Below are 21,880 nucleotides of genomic sequence, written 5' to 3' on the forward strand. Positions count from 1 at the left end.
CTCTTGTGACATCATCTGCAAACAGTCAGGAGCCTCTTCCTTTGAATCTGGAAGAAAAGTTTAAAGTGCGGTGCCCTAACTCTTTCCTCCCCCTTGGTCCAGAGGCAACAGGGTGGCTGGGTCCAAAGTATTACACCTTTTTGGAGAGCAACATTGTCAGGCAACAAAATGGAACACTGCTTTCTTAAATAACGGGCAACAAAACAATCATTTGGATTGTACGTTCATGAGGATAGATGTAATATCACCATCACTTTGTGGTTCAGAACTATCTCAGAGCTTTCATCAAGCATAGCTAGTACAACTACTACAGCTCTGATGCAGAAAGGGGCACCTCTGGCCACGGGATCAAGTCTGACTGAATAATATGCTACGGGGCGTTATTGCTGGCCATGCAGTTGGGTGAGGACAGCTGAGTCATGGCCACTCACTTCATAACAATACAAACAAAGTTCCTGGTCGTTGAGGGCACCTGTAAGCTTCACAGTGCCGTCCTCCTGATGTGAGATACCAGCATGTTCTTTTGCAAGCAAATCTGCACCCAGGAGGCAACAAGGGGCGTTACCACTGACCAGCAAATGGGTAAGCGCATCTTGGTTAGGGGCAAATCTAATATGGATGGTTTCTGTTGAAAAGGGAGCGTACTACTTTCCCATCCACTTCTACCCAAAGACTGGTGTCCTTGGAGAGTAAATCAGGGGAGGCCATGGTTGCTGTGCACAACTGTCTTGTCTGCTCCAGTATCAATCAAAAACGGGACTACTTCTTTTATCACCCAGAATGAGGGATATCATTGGGCCAGACTGAATGTGCTAAAAATGTTTAAAGGTAGAGCCGATACTGGATTTCCTGTTTCCTAATCTTGATCTAACCCCCCCCCCCCCCTTTAGCTGTCTTTGTGTTCTCCTTATGACAAAAAACATGGGTGTCTGTGGGGACGGACAGTGATCCAGGCATGGTCAACATAGAATACAATCCTCTCGTCTGGTGTAGACGAGGAGTACCAAACACAGCACAACACTCTTTTCTGGGATCTGGGTCCCACAGACTCTGCAGGCCCATCATAGGGTGGCAGACGTACCTTTTTCGTCACTTCAATGAGGCGTTTGACATCAGGGCTGAAGCAATGCCAAAGGAACACTATCTATGGTTGGCACCACTGAACCACCCAATGCTGCTTGATGTTACTTTGCATTTTGGCTTACAGAAGTATCCGACTTTTCCTATCGCGGAATTAATAGACTGGAAAACAGGACTTCTCATCTTCCATGGGAGTGTCTTATAACTAGGGGATGGGCACAAGGGCTGTCGTTGCAGCAAGGGCTGCTCTGAGTCATCTAAGTCCACCCCTTTTAGTCGGACGCTGTGGTCCTTCTTTTGTCCGTCAGTAGTGTGCCAGCTGTCCATAGGAACAGAGCTCTGATGTGAAGCACAACACTTAACATGTAACACGTAACTTCAAACATTGAAACAAACAGATCTGACAATACAGACATGAACACACAAAGGGCCCATAAGAAACTTTTCATTGACTTCAATTTAAAAAAAATTTACAGCTCAAACACTGTTGGCACCAATAAAAAAACAATTCTTTGTCTTGTATAATATATACACATCACTTACTCTGCATGATTCCCTCCCCCCTTTTCCTTTGCCCGCTCCTCTTATCTCAGGAATGTTTCTGTGTCAGGCTGGGTTCACACCTGAGCGTTTTACAGCGCGTTCCTACGCGCTGTAAAACGCTCAACAAGGAGAAACCAATGATTCCCTATGGGAATGGTTCACACTTGGGCGTTTTACAGCGCGTACGATCGCGCTGTAAAACGCCCGACGCTCCAAAAAGTACATGAGCGACTTTTGGGGCGTTTGTGGCCATAGGACACTGTAGTAAATCACACAAACGCGCGTCAAACGCGCGTTTACTATTACAAAAACGCGCATAAAAATGCGCGTCAAAAACGCGCGTAAAACGCGCGTTTGCGCAACGCTCAAGTGTGAACCCAGCCTCAAGGCAGGGGGAATTGAATCTCTGTAGCTCACACTGGATACAATGCTTCCGTTAACTGACCATCTTTTACTGCTGTAATCTCTAATGCTAGTGCTAGGATATTCCCTATTTAAACACACACATATCATTAGGGTAACAAAACTTAACCAGTTCATTTCTGAACATTTAACACAAGCGCCGTTCTGATTGCAGACACTGGGGCACTTTCTTTCTTGCTAGTGCCATCATTAACTACCGCCGGACCGCCTAACGCACAGATGCGTCCTGGAGGCGGTTGATTCATTCCTCCTGGACGCATCCGTGCGTCATCTCGAGAGACGCGAGATTTCGGTCTGAGCCTGCCCGCGCATGCGCATTGCGGGCCGGCAAAAGTTGAAGAACCATTTTGTCACCAGCCTGCCAGCCAATGATCGTTGCTGGCAGGCTGGCGATTTTTAAAATCTCTAATCAGAAGCCATCTAACACCTTATATTTGTAAATATAAGGTGTTAAATGGCTTCCCTGCTCCTCTGCTGGTCCTTTTCGTCGGTTGGTCTCAGCAGAGGAGCAGGCATCACAGTGAGTAGCACCAAACACTACACCTTAGCCCCAGATCACCCCCCAGCACCCCAATTAACTCCTTGATCACCCCTTCTCGCCCCTGTCAATCACCTAGTGAAAGGGAAAAAAGTGATCAGTGTAAACTGTCACTTTTTTTTCCCCGCTGGTATTGACTGTTAGGTTTTAGGATAGTTTAGGCCCCTTGGTTAGGTAGTTTAGCGATCGTTTAGCGCCCAGCCCACTGCACCACAGTCACGTATTCGCTGATTAGCGTACCGCTAATCAGCTTTTGTACTTTTATAGTATCTGTAAGTGATCAAAACTGATCACAGTCAGATCTATAATAGTATTAGTGTCACCTTAGCTCGCCCTCCACCCAAAACGCAGTGTTTGCCCGATCAGGCTTGATCGGTCGCCTACACGTGCATTCACCCACGCCCGCCCCGCCGCAGTGACAAAAAATATATATTTTTTGATCACTGCACAATCACTTTACAAGCGCTGCGGCGATAAAAAAATCAGTTTTGATATTTTTTATCAATCGCAGCGGCCTCCGGTACTTCGCTAGCCTCCCATTTGTAAGACAGGCTTGCTTTTTTTCTTGGGTAGTCTCAGGGAATACCCCTAAATTTAGTAGTCCAAATGTCAAACAGGGGGTATTCTTCTGAAGAGGCCTACAGGCTTCTGACCCAGTCGGATGAGGAATGGGAACCCTCATCTGATGAATCTAGCGGGTCAGAATATGAACCTGTAGAAAGCAGTGGCAGTCTGACCCAAAGTTCGGACGAGGAGGTTGAGGTCCCTGATAGCACCAGGCGTACCCGGCCCCGTGTCGCTAGACCACAGGTTGCGCAGGATCCGCTTCAAGGGCAGCAGAGTGGGGTTGGCGCTGTCGGATTACGTGGTGAGGCATACACCAGCCGCGCAGCCCATCCTGGACCTAGTACCAGCACTGCCGTACAACATGGTGAAGTGGCGAGCACCAGAAGGGCAGTTGAAGCTGGTACGGTGGCACGTGCAGTAGTTACCCCGTCGCAGCCACCGCACAGACAGGCCCGTAGAGCCCCTAGAATCCCTGAGGTGCTGGCAAACCCTGATTGGCAGTCCCCAACTTCAGCCGCACCTGTAGTTCCCCCTTTCACCGCCCAGTCTGGAGTTCGGGTTGGGACAGCTCAGATCGGTTCGGCCCTGGGATTTTTTGAGCTGTTCTTGACTGCGGAGCTCTTGGACTTAGTTGTGGCAGAAACAAATCAGTATTCCACTCAATTTATATCCGCCAACCCGGGAAGCTTTTATGCCCAGCCTTTCCGGCGGAAACCAGTCCAAGTTTCCGAAATTAAAATTTTTCTGGGCCTTCTCCTCAACATGGGTCTAACCAAAAAGCATGAATTGCGGTCATATTGGTCCACGAACCCAATTCATCACATGCCCATGTTCTCTGCTGCTATGTCCAGGACACGATTTGAGACCATCCTGCGTTTCCTGCACTTTAGCGACAACACCACCTCCTGTCCCAGAGGCCACCCAGCTTTTGACCGGCTCCACAAAATTCGGCCCCTCATAGACCACTTCAACCAGAAATTTGCAGATTTGTATACCCCTGAGCAAAACATCTGCGTAGATGAGTCCCTAATACATTTTACCGGGCGCCTTGGCTTCAAACAATACATCCCAAGAAAGCGCGCCCGGTATGGGGTCAAGTTGTATAAGCTCTGTGAACGGGCCACAGGCTATACCCACAAATTTCGGATCTATAAGGTGTGAGAGAGTGACTGGAAAAGTAGTAGCGAATCGTTATATTTCCCCTAGGTTTCTTTCATATACCATGTACTATGCTACAGGAGGTGGATATCTCAACTAGGAAACTGGGTGAGATATCAGAAATCCAGGAAAAGCTGGTCTGCCTTAGCAAAACAGTTTGCTGAGAACTTTGGTAAATGGTGTTGTCGGGCCTGGATTTAATGGAATGAGGATGCAGGTTGGTAGTGGGGCTCCTCATTCCCTTCCTGTCCAGAACAGGTTTCATATAGAGCTCTCAGCCAGGTGATGGATCTCAGCTCATTTCTGGGCTATAAAGGTTTGCACTATGAGCATGTCTGGGTGGGGACTGGTTGAACTGACTGGCTTTCACCATTGCTACAGAAGTCTGCTAAAGCAACAAAAAGGACACTGTGAGTTTATTTTTAATTGTGTCGTGTGGCTAGTAGCAGGCCGCCCGTATAGAAAGGGTGATTTTATGTTTAGTTAGTGCTCAGCCGAGCAGGAATTTATTTTGTATCTTTGCCTGAATGTAAAGGTCTTATATTTTGTTTGTGGACGAAAATAAAGAAAACAGGCAAACCCCTGTGTGAACTGTGCCATTGTGTCACTGTCTCTGACTGCTGTGCCCACTACTAGTGAGCTAACCCCCACAAAGGGTAAAGATCAGACCCTGGAGCCGGTCGGTTGCCCTGACTACCTGGGGAGCAGTGGGAAGACAGTCTGGGACTTGGTGTCACCCTTATTTGGCAAGGGGTACCATCTTTATCTGGACAATTTCTACACAAAAGTGGCCCTCTTCAGGCATTTGTTTCTAGAACAGATTGGCTGCTGTGGCACCGCGCGAACTAGTCGCGCGGGCTTACCCCAACGGCTCGTTACCACCCGTCTTGCAAGGGGGGAGAGGGCTGCCTTGTGTAACCAAGAACTGCTCGCGGTGAAATGGAGAGACAAGCGTGACGTTTACATGCTCTCCTCCATTCACGCAGACACGACAATACAAATTGAGCGAGCAACCAGTGTCATTGAAAAGCCCCTCTCAGTCCACGACTATAACCTTCACATGGGAGGGGTGGACTTCAATGACCAGATGTTGGCTCCGTATTTAGTTTCCCGACGCACCAGACGCTGGTATAAGAAGGTGTCTGTGTATTTGATTCAATTGGCTGCATATAATAGTTTTGTTCTCTACAGTAAGGCTGGGAGAACAGGATCCTTCGTCAAATTTCAGGAAGAGATCATCGAGAACCTCCTGTATCCAGGAGATTCTGTGGCCCCATCCACCAGTGTAGTTAGCCGTCTACACAAGCGACATTTCCCCAATGTTGTTGCTGGTACCTCAACCCAACCGTCACCCCGAAAAAGATGTTGTGTCTGTAGCAGGAGTGGAATAAGGCGTGACACCCGCTATTTCTGTCCTGACTGCCCTGACCACCCTGCCCTATGCTTAGGGGAGTGTTTCCGGAAGTACCACACACAGGTACACTTAGCATTGGGATCACATCTCACAGGACAGGTACACAGGGCTATTAGGGCCCATTCACACACAGCTGCTGCAAACCTCTCCTTTCACCTGGGACAAAGTGCATAATGCACTTCGCCACATCTTTGGGCGATTTGCGCTTTGCACATTGTCCCATGGGGAAGGAGAGGTTTGTCCTATAAAGGTAAAAAACAAAAAACAAAAACACCAGTAAGCAAAAAAGTTAACTTTCAGTTTCAAAAGTTAAATAAAGTTTATATGTTCTGTTCTAAAGTTATTATAAAGTTAATAAAATTTATTGCGTTGCGGCCAGTTTTTTTCTTTTTTGTTTCGTTTTTTTTTACCATCCAGGTGGGTATGGATGTTGGGCGGAGCTCCTATGTCCTGGCAGACGCCTTTCCCCTCCTTTTTTTTTTTTTTTGGCAGAGATTTTTTCATCCACATTGATCGGTGCCGTTCATTTTTTCTTTCAGCCCAGAGGCTGAACGGAAAAATAAAATCTCATTACCTGTATGCTCAATATAGGGAAAATAGCAGAAACTCCTAATGCTGGCCATACATGTAATGATTGCGGAGACCCTCAAATGCCAGGGCAGTGCAAACACCCCACAAATGACCCCATTTTGGAAAGAAGACACCCCAATGTATTCCTTGAGGGGCATGGCGAGTTCCTAGAATTTTTTATTTTTTGTCACAAGTTAGCGGAAAATTATGATTATTTTATTTTATTTTTTTTTCTTACAAAGTCTCATATTCCACTAACTTGTGACAAAAAATTAAAACTTCAATGAAATACCTTGGGGTGTCTTCTTTCCAAAATGGGGCCACTTGTGGGGTAGTTATACTGCCCTGGCATTTTAGGGGCCCAAATGCGTGCAAAGTAGTTTGAAATCAAAATCTGTAAAAAATGGCCTGTGAAATCCGAAAGGTGCTCTTTGGAATGTGGGCCCCTTTGCCCACCTAGGCTGCAAAAAAGCGTCACACATGTGGTATCGCCGTACTCAGGAGAAGTTGGGGAATGTGTTTTGGGGTGTCATTTTACATATACCCATGCTGGGTGAGATAAATATCTTGGTCAAATGCCAACTTTGTAAAAAAAAAATTGGAAAAGTTGTCTTTTGCCGAAATATTTCTCTCACCCAGCATGGGTATATGTAAAAAGACACCCCAAAACACATTGCCCTACTTCTTCTGAGTACGGTGATACCAGATATCTGACACTTTTTTGCAGCCTAGGTGGGCAAAGGGGCCCACATTCCAAAGAGCACCTTTCGGATTTCACAGGCCATTTTTTACACATTTTGATTGCAAACTACTTTGCACGCATTTGGGCCCACACAACTACCCCACAAGTGACCACATTTTGGAAAGAAGACACCCCAAGGTATTTCATTATGGGCATAGTGAGTTCATGGAAGTTTTTATTTTTGGTCACAAGTTAGTGGAAAATGAGACTTTGTAAGGAAAATAAAAATAAATAAAAAAATCATCATTTTCTGCTAACTTGTGACAAAAAATAAAAAGTTCTATGAACTCATTATGCCCATCAGCGAATACCTTAGGGTGCCTACTTTCCGAAATGGGGTCATTTGTGGGGGTTTTCTACTGGCTGGGCATTGTAGAACCTCAGGAAACATGACAGGCGCTCAGAAAGTCAGAGCTGCTTCAAAAAGTGGAAATTTACATTTTTGTACCATAGTTTGTAAATGTTATAACTTTTACCCAAACCATTTTTTTTTTTTTTTTTTTACCCAAACATTTTTTTTTATCAAAGACATGTAGAACAATTAATTTAGCGAAAAATGTATATATGGATGTCGTTTTAAAAAAAAAAATTACAACTGAAAGTGAAAAATTTCGTTAAATTTCGATTAATAACAAAAAAAGTTAAAATGTCAGCAGCAATGAAATACCACCAAATGAAAGCTCTATTAGTGAGAAGAAAAGGAGGTAAAATTCATTTGGGTGGTAAGTTGCATGACCGAGCAATAAATGGTGAAAGTAGTGTAGTGCAGAAGTGTAAAAAGTGGCCTGGTCATTAAGGGGGTTTAAGCTAAGGGGGCTGAAGTGGTTAACATGCTGACACTGCTCTGTAACATTCTTTTTCAAATTTTAACCTTCAATTCTCCATTAATATCACATCCTATAATCTCCCTCTTCCCTTGCTACTAGCTAGGGGCTGTATTTTCTCCTTCTTCATAATACTGGGACTTACCCATTTCAACAGTAGTATTTCAGACTGACACACACAAAACAGAGGAGTAAAGAGGCACCTTTAACTCTTTCCTCCACAGACAAAGGATTCACCCTCCCCCTCTGGTTGGCTCAAATCTGACTAGTCAGCTGGGACTCCCCGCACGTCTTCCCCTCTCCAGGGGTCAGGCGGGCTCCGCACGCATCTTCCTGGGGGTCAGGTCAGGTGGAGAATATCTCTGCAGTCTTCCCTTTCTAAGGCTCATACGGCTCCACGCGTCTTCCTAGCCAGGTCAGCCGGAGTTTACTTTGTCCCACACCTCAGCGCTACAGCGCCCCCTTCCAAACCAGGAGGTTACTGTCCCCTCCCTTTTGTCTGTGGTTTTGCCATCTGTGCTCAACTCACTCCTCAGATAAATCACAGACACACACAAAACATATACACACCAGAGTGATCTATCAATTAAGATTATGGTTCTATGGACCCCAGGCTTTCAGCATATTAGCCGACTACTATACTTTACATGGGTACCACCTAACAGCAGACTAAGCCAACATGAAGTGACGAACTAAATGGCAGAAAGGCGGGTAAGAGTATTCTTACCATTCTATTAAGCCAGCCATCTCCTCTCTGCCGTTTGTCAAGTCCTGGGGCCTCTTGTCCGTCGGCTGTTGATGCTCCCTTCACCTTGGTGTCCCTTCGTCGTCGCCATTTGTTAAAGTAGCCCTAAATTAGAGCATTTGAGATGCACTCTGGTGCTCCAAATCGATGTACCCCCAAGGGGTTAATATCCAGGCGTGGTTGAGAGACTGGACACTGACACAGAAGTTGGTCAAAGCAATCTCTAACTTTTATTACACAGAGTAAGTGGTATATGTATCTTCAAGAAGAGATAAGAGAGAGGAGATAACACCCTGGCTTCTGCGCACTGGGCACTACTTTGGAATGTGAACTAATGTAAACATCTGGTTATCATCGCCATTTTGTAATGGCGTTTATGCTAACAAGAATACTGCATACGTCATGTGTGACACTTCAAGGAGGTGCTTCTCTATAGGCAGTGAATAATAGGTATATATCATCAACCCATATGATTGGCTTATGTATTCCTCCACAGTCTATATGACTCCCTTGGGACTAGGGTTGTTGCGGGTATCGAAATTTCGATACCCAATCGATACTTTTGTCCCGGTATCGATACGATACCGGGATTTCCGTTTTTTCGATACTGGGCTGCGCAGTCTAGTATCTCTGAACATGAGCGCGCTGCTATCAGCGCGCTCATGTTCTCTCTCAGCAGCACGGGGAGAAGGAAGCTGTCCTCCCTCCCCCCTGTGCTGCTGCCGCTGCCACCAATGAGAAGAGAGGGGCGGAGGAGGGGCGGCAATGAGAAGAGAGGGGCGGAGGAGGGGCGGCAATGAGAAGAGAGGGGCGGAGGAGGGGCGGGCGCACTGCGCCACCAATGATAGGATTATTTCCACACAGAGCGGCGCCCAGCGATGTCCCAGCACTCACCATTAGTCCTGGGCGCCGCTCCGTTCGCCCGCAGTGCCCCATTACTGTCTCCTCTCCTGCTCCACATGCTGCTGATTACTATCGGAGCGATGGGAGGAGACATCAGCTTCACTAGTGGGCGTTCCTTCTCCCTGCGCTGCGATTGGACAGCGCTACAGCCAGGGAGAAGGAACGCCCACTAGTGAATCTGATGTCTCCTCCCATCGCTCCGATAGTAATCAGCAGCATGTGGAGCAGGAGAGGAGACAGTAATGGAGCACTGCAGGCGAACGGAGCGGCGCCCAGGACTAATGGTGAGCGCTGGGACATCGCTGGGCGCCGCTCTGTGTGGCCTGATAGTGAAAGTCTGGACTCATATACAGTAGTCAGTCTTTAACACATACAGGAGGCGGGTGCCGGCAGCAGAATCGCATTGCCGGCACCCTGCCCCTGACAGGGAGCTGCGATCAGCGGCAGTTAACTGCCACTGATCTGCCAGTACCTGCCTCCTGTATAAAGGGGTAATTATCATTGGTGGTGCAGTGTGCCCCCCCCCTCAACCCCCCATCCCATTAAAATCATTGGTGGCACAGTGCGCCGGCCCCTCTCAACCCCCCAGTATTAAAATCATTGGTGGCAGTGGCCACCAATGAGCTCAGCTTCTGATCGGAGCCCCAGCTGTGTAAGCCTGGGGCTCCGATCGGTTACCATGGCAGCCAGGACGCTACAGAAGCCCTGGTTGCCATGGTAACATCCCTGATGCTGTGTGCACAAAGCACAGAGCAGCAGGGACAGTGTGGAGTCCTATTCACCCTGATAGAGGTCTATCAGGCTGAATAGGAAAAGGGATGAAAGATCCCAGGTTCTAGCCCCTAAGGGGGGAAATAGTTATTAAATAAAAAGTGTAAAAAAAAACAAAACAAAAAAAACCCCACTAAAATATGAAGTATAAATCACCCCCTTTTCCCAATTTCACATATAAAATATATAAATAATAAACATATTACATCGCCACGTCAGAAAAGTCCAAACTATTAAAATATATAAAAAAAATCTAGGTGGTGAATGCCGGAACAGAAAAAATAAAATAAAAACTGCGCGATTCGCCATTTTTAAAAATGAGGAATGCACGTGGCTTTTTTTGTTTATTTTTTTCGCGTGGTATCGAATGGTATCGAGTATCGCAATACTTTTTCATGGTATCGAAACCGAATCAAAAATTTGGTATCGCAACAACTCTACTTGGGACACCTGTACACAGATGAGAAAACAGACACTTCTCACAGCTCAGCCCTTTGCCCCCCCTCTCTTCTCCAGTCTTGAAACAAAGAGGAGGGTGGGAGGCATTTGAAGAAGAAAAGGTTAACTCATTACAGTCCTAGAGATACAAAATATGGAATAAAATTCACACATCTTTAACAGGCATCTATGCCCCCTTTGATGCAACCCATTATCTTATTGGCCTTGGCAGCAGCTGCCTGACACTGGTTTCTACTGCTTAGTTTGCTGTTCACTAAAATTCCTAGGTCCTTTTCCATGTCAGTGTTACAGTGTTTTACCATTTAGTATGTACGTGTGACTTGCATTATTCCTTCCCATGTGCATAACTTTACATTTGTCAGTGTTAAACCTCATCTGCCACATCTCTGCCCAAGTCTCCAATCTATCCAGATCCCTCTGTAGTAGTATACTGTCCTCTTCAGTGTTAATTACTTTACACAGTTTAGTGTCATCTGAAAAAATTGATATTTTACTGTGCAAGCCTTCTACAAGATCATTAATACAGGGCACTTTTAATGGGGAATTTATTTTTACATTCTGCATTTCATCTGACAGTTAATTTTCCTCAATGAATACAGTGGAGAAAAAAAATATTTAATTGCTTTTCTTTCTCTTCGTCGCTCTCTGCAACTCCCCCCTCATTACTCTGTAGAGGGCCGACACTTTCAGATTTATACTTTTTACCATTTATATAATTGAAGAACATTTTAGGGTTAGTTTTGCTCTCTTTGGCAATTAATCTCTCGGTCTCTAGTTTGGCTGCTTTTATTTGTTTTTTACATATGCTATTTTTTTCCTTATAGTTTTTCAATGCTTCCTCACTACCCTCCTGTTTTAGTGATTTAAAATGCTTTATTTTTGTCATTTATTGCTTTCTTTACAGTTCTATTTATCCACATTGGTGTTTTTTTTTCTTGTTCCTTAGCCTTTTATTCCCTCTCACAATTAGATTTTAGGATGCTTTTAAAAATATCCCATTTTGTGGCTGTATTTTTATTTTTTAAGGACTTTGTCCCAGTTAGTTAGCCCTATGGCCTCTCTTAGGCTCCTTTCACACCTGCGTTCAGGTGTCCGCTCGTGAGCTCCGTTTGAAGGGGCTCACAAGTGGCCCTGAACGCAGCTGTCTGGCCCTAATGCATTCTCAGTGGAGGCGGATCCACTGAGAATGTATCCACCTGCCAGCGCTCAGCCTCCGCTCCGCTCAGTGAGCGGACACCTGAACGCTGCAAGCAGCGTTCGGGTGTCCGCCTGGCCGTGCGGAGGCGAGCGGATCCGTTCCGACTTACAATGTAAGTCAATGGGGACGGATCCGCTTGAAGATGACACCATATGGCTCAATCTTCAAGCGGATCCGTCCCCCATTGACTTTAAATGTAAAGTCTGAACGGATCCGCTCAGGCTACTTTCACACTTAGGGTCCATTCACACGTCCGTTTTTTCTTTCCTGATCTGTTCCGTTTTTTCAGGAACAGATCAGGACCAGATCTGGACCCATTCATTTTCAATGGGTCCTGGAAAAAATCGGACAGCACAATGTGTGCTGTCCGTTTCCGTTGTTCCGTTCCGCATGTCCGTTTAAATATAAAACATGTCCTATTCTTGTCCTGAAAAATCGGATCCTGGTACAATACAAAGTCAATGGATCCGCAAAAAACGGATGACATTCGGATGTCATTCCGTATGTCATCCGTTTTTTGCGGATTCCGTTCCTGGAAACACATAACAATTTTTTTTTTTTTTTTTTTCAAATTTTTTTTCCAATTTTTTTTCAAAGAAATCCAAACAACTTTATTTGATTATTGAAATGTATACATGCTCCCGTTTTTTGCGGATCCGCAAAAAACGGATGACATACGGATGACATACGGAAACATTTTCAGGAACAACGGATCCGCAAAAAACGGACCGTTTTTCAGGATGGAAAAAAACAGGACGTGTGAATGGACCCTTAGAAAATTTTTCTAAGTTATAATGCAGACGGATCCGTTCTGAACGGAGCCACCGTCTGCATTAATATGAGCGGATCCGTTCAGAACGGATCCGATCGAACGCTAGTGTGAAAGTAGCCTTAGTTGGCTAAATTTTGCTTTTTTAAAGTTTGGTATTTTTGTTCCTCCCTGAAGAAACACTCTTTTGAATGCCATTTGGAAAGTTATTACGGTACTTTATGGTCACTATTTCCCAGGTATCCCCCAACCTGCACATCTGTTTTTCTGTCAGGTCTATTGGTTAATACTAAGTCCAGTATGGCCGTCCCTCTAGTCGGGTCCTTACCCAGTTAGGAAAGGTAATTGTCTTTGGTTATTGCTAAGAACCTGTTTCCTTTATGAGATATACAGGTTTCAGTTTCCCAGTCTATATCTGGGTAGTTGAAGTCCCCCATACTAACCACCTCATTATGATTTGCCGCCTTGTCTATCTCATTTAGCAGTAGATTTTATGTGGTATATTAGGTGGTTTATAATAAACTCCTTTGAGTATTTTATTATTGTTTTTGCCTCCATGTATCTCTACCCACAGTGACTCCACATGTTTATGTCCCTCACTGATATCTTCTCGGACTGTGGGCTTTAGACAGGACTTTACATGAAGGCAGACCCCTCCCCCTCTCCGGTTTTGACGATCCTTTCTAAACAGACTGTAACCCTGTACATTAACCTCCCAGTCATAGCTATCATCCAGCCATGTCTCAGTTATTCCCACTATGTCATAGTTCTCCTTACACATCACTAATTCCAGTTCACTAGTTATATATAGTCAGGCTTCTGGCATTAGTATACATACAATTAAGAGTTTTATGTATATTTTTTTACCCTACACCCTTCCTTTTGAACTGTTCTAGTCCCTCCTTCCATTCCTACCCCAGCCCCTAGTTTAAACACTCCTCCAACCTTCTAGCCATCTTCTCCCCCCAACACAGCTGCCCCTTCCCCATTGAGGTGCAGCACGTCCCTACGATAGAGCCTGTAGTCAACAGAGAAGTTGTTCTAGTTCTCCAGGAACCCAAACCCCTACTTTCTACACCAGTTCTTGAGCCACTTGTTAACCATCCTAATCTCCCACGGCCTTTCTTGTGTGGCTCGTGGTACCGGTAGTATTTTGGAAAACACTACCTTTGAGGTCCTTGCCCTTAGCTTGTGACCTAAATCCCTAAAATTATTTTTAAGGACGCTCCACCTACCTCTAACTTTGTCATTGGTTCCGATATGGACCATGACTGCTGGATCTTCTCCAGCCCCTTCCAGTAATCTGTCAACCCGATCCGTGATGTGTCAAACTCGAGCGCCAGGAAGACGATACACCGTTTGATGTACCCTGTGTTTGTGACATATCGCCCTATCTGTCCCCCTAATAGAGTATCCCACTACCAGCACCTGTCTACATTGCCCTGCTCTCCTGGTTCCCTGCTTACTGGAGCTGACATTTCCTGACTGGCAGAGGAAGTGTCCGGCTGCAGCAGTGCTCTCCCTGAACTGACATCCCCCTCATCTTCCAACTGTGCAAACTTGTTGGGCTTTCTAACTGTTATGCAGATAGCTACTTCACTTTCCTGAGCCTCCTCGCTACCACCCTCCCCCACATCTACCCAATAAGTGTTTGCTCAGTGAGCAGCAAACTCTTTTCCAAATTGTCAATGCTTCTCAGTGTTATGTCGCACATCGTGTATCTAATTCGCCCGGTTAGATACACAATGTGCGATTCCAAACGGGCAATTTTCTCACATTTTTGAACAAAGATATGCACCCTTAAACGGCTGTTTCAGAACTGCATACATAAGACAAGATGTGCGCTGGACTGCGCTGTCAATAATTGAACACATACTAAGTGGGGATTAAGCAAGTGTGAGGAATATAGATTATTATTTACTGTCAGCCATGTTCCCACACCAGCCATCTGCTGTCAGATAGCAGAGGTAGTGAACTCCACAGGGGGGCCCTGCTTCAAAACCCAGCCAAATGGCACAGAACTTCCAGCAGGCCACATTGGTTTACAATTTCTCACCTCCATTCAGATAGCACGTATTCTGCAGGAAAACTTCCCTGCAGGGGGTCTAGGCCATTCCCCAGCTCAATCAAATTATGAGACATATTGGAGCCGGTGATTCATAAGGAATTATGAATCGTCCGTCCATCACAGACCTTAACCAGATACAGATTTGTGTTCCTGTGGCCACGATGAACAGGCCCGTGGTCATAGTTTGGTGGTGGGATGCCAAGGAGGGGAGATATGTATATCTCCCCACAGAAACCAAATAACGGTACCATATTTGGACTCTACTGGTAGCCGGAACCTAGGCGGATCCATTGGTCCCAGAACCACCTCCATGCGACATTCTGGTCTGGAGCCATGAGCCCTAATCGGTTTTGTGACTCGTTTGCTGCCAGCCCTAGAAGAGGGGGAGTGGACTCCTCGCAGAGGCCGGTAGGGGAGGGGCCAGCTCCAGGTCAAAAGGCTTGTGCCAGCAAGCGGGCGTGTCTTTCTTTGAAGGGAGGTCACATCGTGCCATGTGTTTAGAGGGACCTGCAAACTGCTCACATCACTGCCCTCCATGTGACTACAGCTAAGAACGCATCACAACCCAAAGGACTCATATATACCTGGTAAACTGACTTTTGTTCTGCTTAACCCTGGTTGTACCCTATCATCTGTATTTGTAACCTCAGACCACTGTATATATTCTTTGTGTGTATATTGTTATGTCTAGTGAGCACTTAAGGCGACTTAATATATAATACATTTTTTTGCTGATCTGGTATCTCAATCACCAATCCCCACGTCCGTGTTTCTGCCTAGTTATACGCTACTGCAGGATGGTTTCTAACCCTATATAATCCTGTTAGCGGACCGGGCTTATATCAAATGAGAAACTGGTGGCAGTATACCCGGGCTGTGGAAGCGCTGTTTCACTGGGGCAGTGGAAAGGCTCTCCCAGCTTGTTGCCTCTCTGTGCCCATGTGGACAGGAGGAATCTGTGAACACTGTACCAAGCTGACCTTACATGCTCCTCAGGGACGGCGTAACCTCACGCCTTGGTAACCTGTGACTATACCGTATCTTGCTGGCTCTATGTATTTGACGTCTGGCGGCAGCGAGGTGCGGTATTCCTCACAGCAAGAAAAGAGAAAAAATACAATATGGTGCAGTGATAAGAATCTAACTTACTGTAGTCCCCGCGCTCACAAACTCACGTTATTTGCCTGCTTCTATAAGTGCAGCTCTCAAACCAAACTGCTTTTTTTCCTCTGGATTCAAATAACACATTTCCTTTGGGGTCCTAAACATTTTTTGGAAAGATTCTCATCTGAGCAAAATATGCCCAAATTCTTCACCCCTTCTTTGACATCAATTTTTGGGATAAATCGGAGTTGATTTACAGGCCTGTGATAGAATTATTGCTAGGAATTTGTTGGGATATTTCTGCAAATAAGGTCTCATGCACACAACAGTTGTGTGTTTTGTGGTCCGCAAATTGCAAATCCGCAAAACATTGATGGTGTCCGTGTGCGTTCGGCAATCTGCGGAACGGCACGGACAGCCATTGATATAACTGCCCATTCTTGTCCACAAAACAGACAAGAATAGGACAGGTTATATGTTTTTTGCGGACCACGGAACAGAGCAACGGATGCGGACAGCACACGGAGTGCTGTCCGCATCTTTTGCGGCCCCATTGAAGTGAATAGGTCCGCATCCAAGCTGCAAAAACTGCGGCTCGGATGCGGCCCCTAAACAACGGTTGTGTGCATGAGGCCTAAATTTTAATGAAGAACCTCTTGAAAGGGACTCCCCAAAGACAGACATTGATAGCACGTTGATTAGAGACACCATAGATGTCTGATCTGTGGAGAATGCAGTGGTAGGATCCTCACCGAGGCCTGGAACACAGGGGCAACATTGGTCCTGTTAACTTTTTAGGAAACCGACGGTCACTGCAATGGATAGTACAGACCTAACACTTCTCACAGCTGAGTTTATAATTTAGACAGGTTGGTACAGTATATCAGTTTAGTATACTCGCGGTAAGCTTTTTTACGGCAGGGGAACAGCCTGCCGAATCCGTATTACCGTTCCCACACGTGTGCTTTTGGAAGTGAATGGGGCCGGGCGGACTTCCAGCAGCACACATGTGGAAACGGTAGTATGGACCCAGCTTACCGCGAGTGTGAAAGTAGCCTTAGCTCACTGAGAATTGCATCTTCTGGATACAACTCCAGCAAAGCCGTCAGCTGTGATAAGTATTAGGTCAGCCTCTGGATATTCCCATTCATCAAGATATTGAAAGACAAAGGAGGACATTTATTATGATTTATAAGCCACTTTTTGGCGTATTAATGTTGCAGTAATTATTTGCGGCAAAAAGCTGCAACTTTTTGCAGTTCGTGCCACTTTTTCTGAGTGACGATAAAAAAGGGGGGGCGCGGCATCTGCGGGGAAGAGGGCAGTCTCATTTACCCGGCCAGTTTTTGCTATGGAAAATGACTTAAAACTACGGCAGCAAGCTGGCATAGATTTTAGTATGTTCCATGGCCTACTGGAGGAAGCACCAAAGTTATGTAGAGGCCTGCACCTCCACATAACTTTGGCGCATCCAGCTGCGGCGCAGAGGTAATAAGACCGGCTTCTAAATGGCCAGTCTTAATAAATGTCCCTTAAAGTGTATTAGAAAGTTGCAGAATTTGCACAAAGCTAAAAATCCCCTTTAATTACTGCCCTCCTCCCTCCCTATCCAATCCCATCCCCCATCTGTGACTTACCGTCAGATTATTCTTTTTAGGTTGCTGAAGAATTCACGTGAGCTGCACTGACTTGATGCCCTTCCAAGATTTTTAATGATTAGTTTTCCCAGCCTCACTAATTAGAGATCTAATTTCCATTTTTTTTTCTCACTCCATAGAAACATTCGCAAAGGACCTTGAGATGTTTGCACGGTAAGTGTGAGAGCTATGTTATCCACTGCTCCACAAATCTTTACACCTCTCAGCTCGCTGGCCTGTCACCGGCAACAGCACATGAAATATCTGTTACTCAGCTGCTATTAGTAACCCTTAGAAAAGCACAGGGGGCCCATAGGCAATAGGGAGGGGGGGTTCCAGAAAAAGGGATTGTTTAAATTATAACAATACTTCACATTGTTGTGCTAAATTCAGGATCAGTACAGGATAAGTAATGTAATGTATGTACACAGTGTCTCCACCAGCAGAATAGTGAGTGCAGCTCTGGAGTATAATACAGGATGTAACTCAGGATCAGTACAGGATAAGTAATGTATTTACACAGTGATTCCACCAGCAGAATAGTGAATTCAGCTCTGGAGTATAATACAGGATGTAACTCAGGGTCAGTACAGGATAAGTAATGTATGTACACAGTGACTGCACCTGCAGAATAGGGAATTCAGCTCTGGAGTATAACACAGGATGTAACTAGGGGTCAGTACAGAGTAAGTAATGTATGTACATTGGATCTCCACTATGTAGTTTAATTCTATATGTACTGTAAACTGTTAGACATATATACATCAGTGCAGAAAATTCTGCAGTATGTGCTTTGGTTATGTATTTGTGATACTTCTTAGTTCTGCCCAGATCCTCATTAAGAAGCCTGACAAGAAAAAGTTTCTTACGTCCTCTTCACACATTTGTTCTGGCATTTTTACTGACTAAGGCCTCATGCACACGACCATATGTATTTTGCTGTCCGCAAAAAATACAGATAATGTCCGTGTGCATTTCCGTATTTTGCGGAACGGAACAGCTGGTCCCTGATAGAACAGTACTATCCTTGTCCGTAATGCGGACAATAATATAATAGGACATTATCTATTTTTTTTTTTTTTTTTTGCGGAATGGAAATATGGAAATATGGACATATGGAAATGGAATGCACACAGAGTAACTTTCTTTTGTTTTTTGCGGACCCATTGAAATGAATGGTTCCGTATACGGTCTGCAAAAAAAACCCGGGACAGACAGAAAGAATATACGTTCGTGTTCATGAGGCCTAAAAGACACCATGTTGTTGTTGTTTTGTTTAATTTTATGGGAAGTTTTTGTAAACCGTTAAGTTAATCATGTTTTTCTGATGTTTTTATCTCTATGCAAAATGAGATGTTAAAACAGAATAGACACCAAAAGCTTCAACATGCTGGTTAACACTTAGGATACTGGGGCTTCTTGTTTTTGCGTTTTCATTTTTTTTCCCCCTATCTTCCATAACTTTTATATTTTTTTCGTTCACATAGCCATATGAGGGCTTATTTTTTGCAGGACAAGTTGTGCTTTCTAATACCGCAATTTAATATGGCATTTAATATGGCATACAATGTAGTGGGAAGCGGGAAAAATTTACCAAATGGGGTGGCATTGGAACAAAAAATTCAATTCCTCCACCAATTCCTTCCTTTTTACGGGTTTTTGTCCCTACAGCGTTTCACTTTGCAGCAAAACTGACCTGTGCTTTTCGTTCTCTGGGTCAGTACGATTACAACGATACCACATATGTATAGGTTTTTATGTCTAAATAGTGTAAAAATATATGTAAACATCGAGAAATATATATTTTCTTTATATCGCCATATTCTCACCCCCATAACTTTCTTTCATAGTTATATCTACTGAGCTGTGTGGGGCTCATTTTATGTGGTACAATCTGTAGGTTTTATTGATACAATTTTGGAGTGTTTGTGACTTTTTGATCACATTTTATTACATTTTTTTGTGGTAAGAGAAGCGATTAAAAAATGGCAAAATGGCCATTTTGACCCTTTTTTTCTGTTAAGCCTTTCGCCATATTGGCAAAATATTTTTATATTTTAATAGTACAGGCGTTTTCGATCCCGGTGATGTCCATGATGTTTATATATTTTTGTTATTCATGTTTTTTTTTATTCCACGGAAAGGGGGATGATTTAAACTTTTTTTTTAAATTTAATATATTTTACTTTTTTTTACCTTTTTTTTTTTTTCATGATTTTGAAACTCGTATTTGAGCCTACAAAGTCCATTATTTTAAAAAAATTCTGAACAATCATGGATTTTTTAGATCCATTAATTGTTCAGAATTGGTCATTTCTTATGTTGGCCTGCCACCTCCTGGCCAAAATAAGAATTGTAGCTTCAATACCCTGGGTCTCTTCAGTGACACCCAGCACATTGAAACCAATTACTGGCATCCTCATTGGCCGCAGGGGATGCCGTGAAGAACCCCGGAACCGTGAGCTCTGTAGATTCCGTGATCTCACTTGATCACAGCATCTAAAGGCTATTATGACTGCGATCAACATTATTGGCAGTCACGGTCATTAGCTGCCGGTCTCTGCTGTTTGAAACAGCGGAGACGCGCCGGCCATGAAGCTCATCAAGAGAATGCCAAGAGTGTGCAAAGCAGTAATCAAAGCAAAAGGTGGCTACTTTGAAGAACCTAGAATATGACATATTTTCAGTTGGTTCACACTTTTTTGTTATGTATATAATTCCACATGTGTTAATTCATAGTTTTGATGCCTTCAGTGTGAATCTACAATTTTCATAGTCATGAAAATAAAGAAAACTCTTAGAATGAGAAGGTGTGTCCAAACTTTTGGTCTGTACTGTGTATATATATAGGGTCCAGTAGAAATCTATGCTTGCTGTCAGAGCATGGTAGTCTGTGATATGACTGATGCAGTAGAGCCAGCCCATTGGTATACACTATGGGGGTCATTTACTAAAGACTGGCATCTCACACAAGGTGCAGGCCTCTTACTAAAATGTGATGTGTTTGTGTGCCAGAAACTGAAACCTGCTCCAGCTTGGAGTTGGCAGAGGTATAGTTTTCTGGCGTAAATTACGGTACATTCGATATGTCTGCCTGTGATTGCCCCTTCTACTAAACTCTGCCCACACACATCGGCGTACAACAGCAGCTGTGCAAACTGCCATTTGCACCAAATTTAGAGTCTCTTTCCTTAACCAAAAAACAAGCGAAAAGCCTTTGTATCTGACCCCGGTATTATTTGATCTTTCCAAATTACTAGAATTCCTGCTGTCTGATAATGTGGAAGATTTGCCAATCTGTCATTAGAACAGTTCTGTGGATGATGGGCTGTTGGTTTTATTATACGTGTGCTCTCCATTCTCCGCTGTATCCAGGATTGTGTCCTGCATGTGTCACTAATGGTATCCTGTATGGGCACCTCATGTTACTGACGCTGCTTGTTTGTGAATCAACCCGGTTTTTGTTCTAAAGGATTTGATTTAAACTCAAGACATTTCTAGCAAACTCTGGGATGTCTGGCTGCCCATTGTCTACAATGCTGAATTCCCAAACTCTGCACCAGGAGCTATGAAATAAGCGAGCCTTGCCTGCATTAGAGTAACATCTGTCCACTTTAAAGACTTTCTGTGGCCTGTAAATCAAAGATGTCAGACGTCACAGCATTAAAGCGATGCTTCCCTGCTCATAGAGCCCGGTGTGTGTCGAGAGGCGCTCCATCAAATTGCATGCAGGTGTAAGGACAAGGTTTTGTGCCGTAATTGCCGGTCTTCATTGCTGTAGGAGAAAGGAGTAAAAATATTGTAGGGCCCTCAGCTGTCCTGACAGGTGTGTGCAGTGACGGCTTTCTGTAGTAGGATGTGATTACTCTTTTCTATACAAAGTGTCCCCCCCCCCACCAGATCGGCTGCGCTGCGATCTGTTCAGTGGTTACATCGACTTTTCCATTGCTTTTGAACTTTGAAGATGTTAAACTTTCTTTGAGTATCTGATCGGTGGGGGTCCAACACCTGGGACCCCCTCGGATCAGCTGTTTGAGGAAGCCGCGGCCTCCTTGCAGCTCACCAAGCACATTGCCATACATAGTATAGCTTGGTGTCACAGCTCAGCCTCATTCATTTGAATGGGACTGAGCAGCATCTTGGCCATGTGAGCGATGAACGTGCATTTTACAGTGGCAACAAAGTTCAGTTCAATTTTGTCCCCATTGACAATGAATGGGGAAAAAACTGAAGCGTTTTTTTTCCGGTATTGAGACCCTATGACAGAACTCAATACCGGAAAACTAAAACGCTAGTGTGAAAGTAGCCTAAACTAACATATGGTCACTGTGTTTTTTGCCATAAAAATGCGCCGTGTGTGAAACCAC

At 44.6% G+C, this 21,880-nt stretch overlaps 1 protein-coding gene across 1 annotated transcript in view; it reads left to right on the forward strand.

Moving 5' to 3' along the window:
* The window catches only part of CENPS (centromere protein S), a 42,089-nt gene that overhangs the window by 18,594 nt on the left and 1,615 nt on the right, over window positions 1–21,880 (forward strand). The window contains exon 4 of the mRNA XM_044282066.1: window positions 17,654–17,687. Coding sequence (XP_044138001.1) covers window positions 17,654–17,687 — 34 coding nt within the window. The remainder of the gene's footprint in view (window positions 1–17,653; window positions 17,688–21,880) is intronic.

The sequence above is a fragment of the Bufo gargarizans genome, chromosome 2 (assembly GCF_014858855.1).
Source record: "Bufo gargarizans isolate SCDJY-AF-19 chromosome 2, ASM1485885v1, whole genome shotgun sequence".
Classification (NCBI taxonomy): domain Eukaryota; kingdom Metazoa; phylum Chordata; class Amphibia; order Anura; family Bufonidae; genus Bufo; species Bufo gargarizans.